Source organism: Terrapene carolina, unplaced genomic scaffold (assembly GCF_002925995.2).
Source record: "Terrapene carolina triunguis isolate 2854851 unplaced genomic scaffold, T_m_triunguis-2.0 Scaffold231, whole genome shotgun sequence".
Classification (NCBI taxonomy): Eukaryota; Metazoa; Chordata; order Testudines; family Emydidae; genus Terrapene; species Terrapene triunguis.
In genome coordinates this window covers 17,692,369-17,702,359 of record NW_020664582.1, presented here as the reverse complement: position 1 = coordinate 17,702,359, position 9,991 = coordinate 17,692,369, and the positions used below count along the sequence as shown (strand labels likewise).

At 66.5% G+C, this 9,991-nt stretch overlaps 1 protein-coding gene across 2 annotated transcripts in view; it reads left to right on the top strand.

Moving 5' to 3' along the window:
- Window positions 1-343: 343 nt before the first annotated feature.
- ABR (ABR activator of RhoGEF and GTPase) overlaps window positions 344-9,991 on the top strand; it is a 51,633-nt gene continuing 41,985 nt past the window's right edge. The window contains exon 1 of one of the 2 annotated variants that reach the window (XM_026656634.1): window positions 344-775. In XM_026656634.1, the coding sequence (XP_026512419.1) occupies window positions 440-775 (336 nt within the window). In that variant the 5' untranslated portion in view covers window positions 344-439. Of the gene's footprint in view, window positions 776-6,034; window positions 6,488-9,991 lie in introns of those variants that run through there. The other variant, XM_024218502.1, reaches the window with a different exon arrangement.

Sequence of the window (9,991 nt, the reverse complement as noted above, 5' to 3'; positions counted from 1 at the left end):
CTGCTTGCTGGGCTCTGCAGCCGGTGCCAATGCTGCTGGCTCCAGTGCAGTGGGGGGCTCAGAGCCAGGAGCGCCCCCAGGCCAAGTGCCCACACCCCTGCCCTGGGACCCGGCGGAGCTGGGAGAAGGCCCCTGCCCAGCTGCAGGGAGGGTGGCAGCAGGAGATGGGGGGGGGGCTGGTGGAAAAGGGTTTTTCCTATTAAACATCAGTCTCTGTCTCAGCTCCCACCTTGTCCTGGTGCCACACACCCATTGGCTGCTGGAGTCAAAACAAGAGGGAGGAGCTAGGGAAGTGACCTCACCTATTGGGAGCCCCGCCCCCCAGCCCCTATTAAAAGCAAGATGGTGCAGCAGGCAGGGAGAGCTCTGAGCTCCCAGCTCTCCCCAGTGGGGAGGAGCACCCTGGGGGCAGACACATGTCTGATGGCTTAGCCCCTGGATGTCATGCCTCTGGCCAGCCCCTTCTCTCACCTGGGGTCTCCTGCTGGGCAGTGCCATGGCGGCAAGGGGCAGGCAGCGCCCGGTGCGCTATGCCTCACTGGGTGCCCTGGTGGCAGACACTCACCGGCCTCTCCTTGTCCTCCTGGCAGACTTCAACTACGGGGCGGAGGACTACGACGCTGAGGGGAATGAGGAGCCCAAGGTGCCGCCGGAGGGCTCGGAGACCATGCCCTACATTGATGAGTCGCCCACCATGTCGCCGCAGCTCAGCGCCCGCAGCCAGGAGAGTGGGGATGGCGTCTCACCCACGCCCACCGACGGCCTGGGCACTGGGGTAGGTGGCCTTGCGACGGTGCTGCTGGAACTCTGCCCAGCACAGGCGTCTCGCTGCTTCTGTGTCCTGTGGGACCTGGTGTTGCTGGAGCTGGGATGGTCCAGTCCCCTGGCTCCCCCTTCCCTCGTATTCCCCTCTTGGCCCCCAGCTCAGCCCACTATCCCTGTCCTCCTCTCCTGGCTTGAGAGGAGGGGCGCTGAGCTGCCTGGCTGCTCCTTTGCTAGCGGTTCGGGGGTGAGCAGCACAGGCTGGGGCCTGGTGGCTCGGGGCAGGGCGAGTATCCAGCTTCAGTTGGCTAGTGCCACGGCCCGTCCCTTCCTTGGTGCTTTGCTGTGGTGAAGGGTGAGGATGGCTTGCCAAGAGGGCCATCCCCAGAGGGAGGAGCTGCTGCAGAGCTCCTAGGGCTGTCAACAGCCCCGCAGCCCTCCCTGTCGCTGACTGTGCAGAGCGGAGTCTGGCTGCTCTGCATGGACCCCGCCCCTAAGAGGAGAGGAGTGCAGGGGTCTCTGGCCTCCTTCTCCCCCTCCCCCCCCCCCGCATGGTACAGGGCATCCAGCTTCTGCTCTCCACCCCAGAACCGGCTGCATTTCAGTGCTCTTTAGAGGCGCTCTGGGATTCTCTGCAGAGCTATGGGACATCTCCTGGGGCCAGCAGGGGGTGAAGTGGAGTGGGAACCCCTCTCTGCCCCCCATCTTGCCTCACTGGATAGGGACTCAGGGGCACAGCTGTTGGGGGGGGGGGGCAGTTATGCCTGTTGGCTGAGCATGCTGGGGGTACAGGGCAGGGGTGCAGGGCAGTGGCCACGTGCCCCCCTTTCCTGACCCCTGAAGTGCGGTGTCAGGGCCTGGCGTGGGAGCCAGTGGGGCAGGGGTAGGGGGCTTCTGCTGCTGTGGCTGGAACTGCTCAGGCAGGACCCCAGTGCCTCTTCCCAGCTCTGTGCTGCAGCTCCCTGACAGGGCACGTCCGTCCTCTCTCCTGGGCTGCGTGCGCCATCTAGTGACCGAGGGTGGGATTGGGCCAGTTGAAGGCTTCTGGTAATTTTCAAGCAAGCGTCTTTGGGAGAAAAAAAAAACCTTTTAAAGAGACACTCCGACCAGGGCTCTTTGTGTATGGGAAACCCCGAGAAACGGGGAGGGGTGGCTGGGGGGGGGGGGGGGGGGCTCTTGCCACGCTCTGGGCAGCGCCAGCGTCTGGGAGACTCAGGGGGCGTGACATGTATCTTCCCAAACATTTCTGGGGGCTCTGATGGCTCTTGGCAAACAAGCCATGCAGCCTGATTTCCTGGCTTCCTTAGCACTGACACGCACCAACCCAGCACCTTCTCGGCAGCGGGTTGGAAGGCAAATGCCTGACGCTCTAGCATGAGATGAAGCCCTGGTCCGATGCTGAGTGCATGGAGGGGGTGCGAGAGCCTTCCTGACCCTGCAGCAATGGGGCCCCTTGTGCCCTGGAGCATGGGACTTGTTCCTCAGGCCATGCTAGGCTGAGGGTACCAGTTTCTTGTGGCCGTGCCGTGAGGTGCATGTGGCCAGAGAGGCCTGTGTACCAGCTCTGGGACTCCTTGTTCAGGGCAAGGCAGTGCCAGGAAAGGCTGGGTTCTGTCTCATTGAAAGGGTTAAGGTCTAATCCCAGAAGGAACAGGAGTGAATGCGAAAGCATGACTTCCTCCCCGCCCCCTGCCTGGTGGGGGTGAGATGCCAGGCTGGGGGGAGGACCTAGAAAGACGGGGGAGCCCCTGGGTGGGCGATGCCCCCAGATCCCAAACTGCCCATCTGCAGAAGGGAAAGGCAGATGGTGGCGTGTGCCAAGGGGCATCAGGAATGAGCTGGATCGAATCCAACCCAGCCCCTGCCTGCCTGGGGTCTCGATGCCAGCTTTGGATTTCAGAGCTCGGCCCGAGTCGTTTGGCTGGTGCTGTTTCCCCACCAGGTGGCATCAGCGAGCAGGGCCCTGTGGCTGGGTTTAATGACGTGTCCGAAGCATGGATGTCTCCACTTCCCCAACGTGGGAGGAATGGTGTTACTCTGGGCCTGGATCTGGGGCTGCCCCTCGGCAGGACCCCGGCATTGCCCCACGTTACTGTCCGTAGATGGGCATGGTGCTCTTCCTTCCCCACACGGCTTATGGGCTAAAGCCAGCTCTCGGCAAAGGGGCCCTGGCCCTGTGGGGAGGTCCTGGAGGGAGAGCCCCGGGGGCCGGGGTGGGCAGCTCCAGGCGGCACTGCCGCAGCCAGCGAATGTGGGAAGCGGGCAGCTGGATACGCGTGGGACGGGGCGGGGGCTGTCTCTTTGATCTGCGGGCGCTGCCTGACAGCATCAGGAGCTGGGTGTTCTGGAGGGGTGGGGAGCTGTGGGGCCTGGGCGTGGCTGGGCACGGGAGCTGCCTTGTGCTGGGCTGGGCCTGGTTGGGTGCAGCTGTCTAGCTGCTGAGCCTGGGTGTCTCAGGACAAAGCCTCAGGTTGTTCCCTAGCCCAGGGACGCCCTGCTCCCACACTGGACGGCCTGCCCTGGGAGCTCGGGCCCGGTTACACCCAAGGGAACGGTGCCCAGCACAGCCCCTGGGCAGAGCTGCTGCCTGCGTGGCATGGCTACTGCACAAGGGACGCGTGCTCTAGCCCTGATCCCGTGGCTGGGCAGGGGCATGCTGCATACGGTGCCATGGGTGCCCGCAGAGCCCCAGCCTGTAGGATGCACAGGTGCTGGAGATCTGCTCCCACAGGTGCCCTGCTCTCCTGGCAGCTACGCTGCTGGCCCCTCCTACCCCGGGGGGCATCCAGCGGGGTGTGCCCCTCTCCGGCTGCTGAGTGGGAGAGCCCAGCTGGGGCTGTAGTCTCTGCCGTGCGCTCCCTTCGCAGCCGTTCCGGCACTAATGGGATTTGGAGACGTTCAGGCTCCAGCGCTGGCTCTGCCTTCAATCCCATTATCTGTGGCCGGGCAGTTCCAGGCTAAGCTGGGTGCCCTTTGGATGCTGCGGCTGGTGGCTTTAACCCTTTGCAGCTGCCTCCCCAGCGTCCGAATCAGGGCCTGCGTGCTGGCCGGGCCGGCTGGGATCTGCCAGTGGCAGGCAGCTGACTCGCGCTCGGCTTCTCCTCTTCCCACACGGGCTCGGCTCAGAGCGACGGCAGCTGCAGAAGGGGGACCCGAGGGCCCCTGTCCACGGGGCTCAGTCGAGAGGACCCCCAGCTGGGTGGGAGCCCCTGGGCTGGCATCGCTCTGGATGCGGGGGGCAATTTGGGGTTGAAAGGGGTTTCCAGTGGGGCTGGGTGATTTGCAGCTGCCGCTGATGGAGGGGGCTGTGCTAGGGGCTGGGAGGAGCTGGGGTGGTGTCAGTCCCCTATAGCTGGGGTGGGGGGGTAGCTCGGCCCTGCTGGGAAGGGAGGAGAGTCTGTTCTCCTGCTGGGCTCGAGGAGCTGCGAACGGGCCCTGAGCCCTGTCCTGAGCGCGTTGCTGTTTCCCGTGCGTGGGGAGCAGGCAGGCATTGCTGCTGGGCCATGGCTTCTCTCCTCCCGCCCCGTATACCCCGGGGCAGCCTCCTCTCACTGGGCACGTGAGGCGTGGGCTCCGTGTGCTGGGCTGCTGCACAGGGAAAGGAGGGGGCTGTGGTTCTGGGTGAGAACTGCCCCCCCCCCCCCCACCCGACCATCTCCCACTGGCTCCCCCTACCCCTGGCCCTCTCTGAAGTCTGTGCACAGGGGCCTGTCCTGGGGCACCTCCACTCCTTAGGGCTGAAGCCCAGCCCAGTCCCGGTCCTGACCCACGTGAAGGGCACGGGCCAGGCATGGGCTCTGGAAACCCCCAGTGCGCCCTGGTCAGTCCCCGCCCCCAGCTCAGTACTGGTGTCGCAGCCGCAGGGAGCGGTGGAGGAAGACAATAGGGCTGCACATGCAAAGCGTGTCAACCTCAGCTTCCCCTTTTCCTGGAGTTCGGGGGCGGGTGGAGGCAGTGAAGCTCCCTCCCCACGTCCTTAGCCCACAGCCAGCTTGCAGGGCCCTGGGAGCCTGAAAAGCCCCACCCTCCTCTGCCTAGTCTGTTCCTGGTGGCCAGCTGAGGTCCGGTGCGCCCAGGCCATGCGGGAGGCTGCCCCCTCCCCAGTCTGGTCAATCCGGAGTCCCTGGCACTGGTGTTACGTTCACTGCCCCCTGCCTGTGTGATCCTCGTGCTGCCGGGTTCAGCCCTGAGCAGCCGCTGCACTGGGGCCCTGGAGGTTTGGGGAGCTGGGCGGGGGCTGGATGGCGTTGTGGGCACTCAGGAAGGCACAAGAGGTGGATTTGGTATCCAGGAGGCAGCTGTCTCTCCTGCTTCCTCCTGTTGGGCAGGGGCAAAGGCCTCAGCGGCTGAACTCTGCGCTCCCCATCCCAGGATCTGCCACAACATCCAGCAGGGGGGCGGGGCTGCCTCAGCTTGGCTGGGGGCTGAGCAGTTCTGCACTGATCACATCATTAGGGTTCAGAGTCAACGCCCTGCTGGAAGGAATGGAGGGGTACCGGGGCTGGGTTGCAAGGCTCCCTCCGTGGCTGGGAGGGCTGGCCAGGCACATTCTGGGCCAGAGTTCTGCTCTAGATTTACCCGGCTACTCAATCCCATCCTGCCCAGCGCTTGCCTCCAGGCTGCACACGAGGCCTGATCCCCTGTAGGGGGAGGTCTGAGTGACCCTGTCTCGCCCTCTCCCGTCCCCGTCCCATCCTGTACGATCCCCACTGCTAGGCACCGAAACGTCCCTCCCAGACTCCCTTGTGCCGGGAGGCAGCTGCTGCTCTTGCGGTTCAGTGCAGAGCCACGCGACCGGTGCTGTGCAGCGGGGCCAGGGAGCTCTGCCGCCGCTGTGCCCAGGAGCGGGCAGGGTGGAGGAGAGAGCCCCTGGGCAGGGCTGGTGGGACAGTTCCGTGGGCTCTGGGGTGGGGGCCCTCTCCAGGCAGCGGCTGATGCTGGGGTGCGACTGTCCATCACCCCTTAGCCTGTGCTGTGTGTGGCTTGAGGCTGGGCCCTGGGGAACTGTGAGACCAGAGCTCCAGGGCTGAGCAGAGCGCTTGGAGCCTGACTTCCCCGCCTGGACGCTGCTTCCATTGTCCCTTTGCGACTGTGGCAGCTCACAGTGGAGAAGCTGGTTCCCCAAACACTTGCCCTGCCTTGGAAATTCCCGCTCTAGAGAGCAGCCAGCCCTGGTCCTGCGCGCGGCGCTGGCCACACGCCAGGGAGTGGCCCCCCCCCTCCCGAGGCAAGACGTTCATTTCCTGTGCATTACTAGCCGAGGCAGGGCGGAGCAGCGGGGCTGGCTGGAGGAGTGCAGACGGCAGGGGCCGGGAAGGGGTTAAGCAGGTCGGAGCAGCCTGGCCCCTCGCCCCTGTGCTGACAGCCCTGGCGTTTCCGCAGCCTCGTGCAGGCTCAGGGCTGCCTGGACCGTGGTTTCCTCTCCTCTCCGGGAAGCCTGGGGCCAAGCTGCCCTGGCTGGCGCAGGCAGGACTCCCGTAATGGCTCCTTTCAGCAGCAGGCTGCGGCCAGCTCACAGCGCTGAATCGGGCCAGGCTGGCCCGCTGGAGTAGGCCCACCTGGAGCTGCGGGCCGTGCCCTCTGGCCTCCTGCTGCTCTGCGGGCCATGGAGGAGGAAGAGGAGGCCATAGGGTATCTGGACAAAATCCTGGAGGATGAAGAGGATTCGGAGCCAGGCACCCCCACCAGCCCAGGCCTGGGGTCTCCCTTCCTGGCCTCCGAGAAGGTGGGCACACATCCGCCTGAGGAGGAGGGGGGCGCTGGGCTGGGCTGGGGGGGCGTGCGTCTGGAGTCCTCCTCAGTGCCAGCTGTGTGTCATCTGCGCCTGTGGGTGGCGCCGGGGGCTCGTGGCACCTCTGTGGTGGGTGCTCAGCTCCGTAGCATTGAGCCCTAGCCTGGGGAGCTGCCCCAGTCACTGGGGTGGAGGTTGGGGGCAGAGGCAGTGAAGTATCCTCCTCTAATAGGGCCATGGCGCCTGCCCCTCTGTCTCCTGCCGTCCCTGCCATGGCGGGGGGGAGGAGCACCTCCCAGTGCAGGAGCTTTCAGCGCACAAGCCGGGCAGAGCAGTGAGGTGTGCTGAGGCTGGGGGGCAGGGCAGGGAGCCTGGGGGTGTCTGGTGCTGAGGCTCGGGGGCAGGGCAGGGAGCCTGGGGGTGTCTGGTGATGAGGCTGGGGGGCAGGGCAGGGAGCCTGGGGGTGTCTGGGGCCGAGGCTGGGGGGCAGGGCAGGGAGCCTGGCACGGTGACACCCATGCTCGTCCTGGCCTCCCTCGGAGGACGGCGATTAGGGCTCTGATGACTGGGGGAGGGGGGCAGATCCCATCCCTGGCTACAGGGCTGCCGTGCGGTACTAGCCCAGCCAAGCCCTGGTGCCAGTGGACCCGGCAGCCCCTCCCCTTGGCGGGGTGCGTTGGATGGGGCAAAGGGCCTGCTGGCTCTGCAGGGCCCTGGGGCTGCAGCCTTGGCCTCTGTGGACGTGGGACTGGGGTCGGGCGCTGGCTGGGGGTCTCTACGTATCCGGGTGGCAGTGTCTCCTCTTGCTGCCTGCTCCGGAAGGGCACTGGGCCAGGTCCTGCTCTGAGCCCCTGGCTCTGCCATGGATGCACTGTGGCCTGGGGCATGTCCCCAGTGCTGGCTGCTGCCCTCGGTAAAGCAGGGCCAGAGCTGTTGGTCCCAGGGCTGGGGGCTCGCAGGCCCTGGACCTCCCTACGGAGCGGGGGCAGCCACCACTCGCCGTGCCACTCCTCCTCTGTCCTTCCTGTGCCCCCGAGGGGATGGCAGGGCCCAGTGCTCCAGGCCCTGCCTCCCTGGGCAGCCTGTTGGAGGTAGTGCCCTGGCCAGGCTTCCCATACAGGCTTCGTGGGGCAGGGTCTGTGCCGGTGCTGGAGCCCAGAGCCGAGGCTGGCACTCGCCTGCTCGGCCCTGGCATGGGCAGCGGGGCTGGCAGGCAGCCGAGCGGGGCTGGGGCTGCCCCGGAGAAGCAGGAAAGCCTGTGACTAATCAGTGGCTAAAAACCCACAAGAAACGGCTCTGGCCTCAGCCGGCTCCTGCCTTAAAGGCCCAGGGCTTGTCTGGGGCAGGGAGGGGCTGGGGGTGCTGGGCACAGGCAGGTGCAATGGGGCTTGCCCAGCTGGGAGACAGGCCTAGAAGAGGTGCCTGGCAGTGATCCAGGCCCGTCCATTGGGAACTGAGAATTCTCCCCCCCCAGGGAGCTGGGTCCCCCCCGGCCGCAGGGAGCAGAGGGTGCTGCGTGGTGGGGGAGGAGTATCTGGCTATCAGCAAACGGAGCTTCCCCCTCATCAGCAGGGCAGCGAGGCTCGTGGCCCCCACCTCACAGAGCAGGGGAGCTGCCCTCCCCCATGGCCGAGGAGACGGTGTCAGGTCTGGGCCCTCTGAGGCGGGTTAGCGCTTCCTGCCTGTGGCTTCCAGTGGTGCTAGCCACGTCCCGTGGGTGTCACGACAGCAGCCGCTGGTGCCAGCCCGGGGCAGGGGAGGCCCTGGTCCGCTCCATGGGCCCCTCTGCCTGCAGGGGAGTGACGGCTGAGGCAGGACAGCCTGGGAGTGGGCAAGCTGGCTCCTTGGTGCTCCTCTGGCACCAGGCTCTGCCATGCACCCCCCAGCCATGCCAGCCTTCCTGGTCCCGGCTGGGAGCCGCCGGCTGCACGGGAGCACCCCGAAGGCCGAACTCCTACGCGGCTGCTTCAGTGGGGCGCCTGCAGGGCACTGATTGATTGGGGGGGTGGGTCTGTGGCCCTGTGGGGGAGGCTGCATGGCCAGGGGCCCCCAGGCAGCTCCTGGGAAGGGTTTGCCTCGGTGCCGAATGCTGGATCCAGCCGGGGGGGGAGGGAGCGGGGTGTCGCTGTCTCCTCACAGGCTGAGCTCAGGAAATCGCCAGTGTTGCAAACCCTCCAGCACCCTCCAGAGCAGCCCCTGCAGCAGCCCTGAGCCTGCCTCACACTGGGGCTAGGCTATGTGGTGCAGGCCCCTCCCCACCCTCTGCAGAGGGGCAAAGAGCTGGGGGGCCCTGCGGATCTCCATGCATGTGGCGTGCGGGGTAGGGAGCTGCTGACGGCAGGGCCGGGCTGAGATGCAGCCGCTTCTGCTTTGCATGTGGCTGTGCACGGCATCGCTGCCAATCCAGATCAGACTGGTCCCACTGCCCCCCCGCGTTCGGCCGGGACACCAGGGTTAGCGCCTGGGAGCTGGTGGGATGCTCCTCGGACTCTTCCCGCACAGGGTCTTGCCTGGAAAGTGGCACTGGGAGCAGGACAGCTCCCTGCGGAGGCCCTGGCTTCATGCTGACAGGTGTGAACTGCGCCGAGCCCCTGAGAAATCACTCGCCCAGCCTGGCTCTGCGTGGCCAGGGCAGCCCCAGGGCCCTCTTGGAGCCCGGGGGGGGGGGGGGGGGGTGCACTGCTCGGGCTCAGAGGCCTGGGGGGAGCCGGATCCTGGCTGAGGAGGCCGTGAGAGCGAGGCAGAGGGCGCTGGCCTGGGTGGAGCGTGGGGTGAGGGTGTGATGGAGGGCTGCCATGGGGACCCTGCTGGGCGCTGTCTCACTCCTCCCGCGTATGGGCACAAACGGCCAGTTCTGTGTGTTCCCCTCCTTGCTGGCCTTCGCCATTTGCCCTGTTCAGTCCTGGGCCAACCAGGAGGATCCCGATGCCCAGAGAGCCCTCTGGGCATGGCCCCGGCCCACCCCTCACTGCCCCAGGCTGGGAGGCTCCAGCCACGGATAAGGACATGGTAGCTGCTGGCTTTTGCCTCAGGTTCCTGGTCTGGTGCTGTCCTCAGGGCCTGGGGGCACGCAGGGCTGCTGAAGCCGGGAGGCTGGCCACCAGAAGCTGCCCTGGGGTAGCCCGGCTCCTGTGTTGAGAAGCACTCCCACCCCTCGGACAGTGGGCCGGGCACAGGGCGAGTGCGGGGGGTGGGAAGAGGACGGGAGCCCAGCTGGAGCGCTGGCCCGGGCGTTAGCGGAGGGAGCCCGGGGAAGGGAGAGGGTGGTGCTGGTACATGCCCAAGGGGGGCGGGGCTCAGTGAGCCACTGGCAGCTGGCCCAGACCTGGCAATGAGCATTACATACCTGGCTGCTATGGGCCTCGCCCTGTGAGAGGCCTGTGGGGGAGACCGCAGGAGCCCCAGCAACGGAGCTGGGACCCTGCCAGCTGGGGAGGAGGGAGGGCAGCAAAGCCAGCTCTGCCCAGGGCTTCCCACCCCACCCAAGGCTGACGCTGC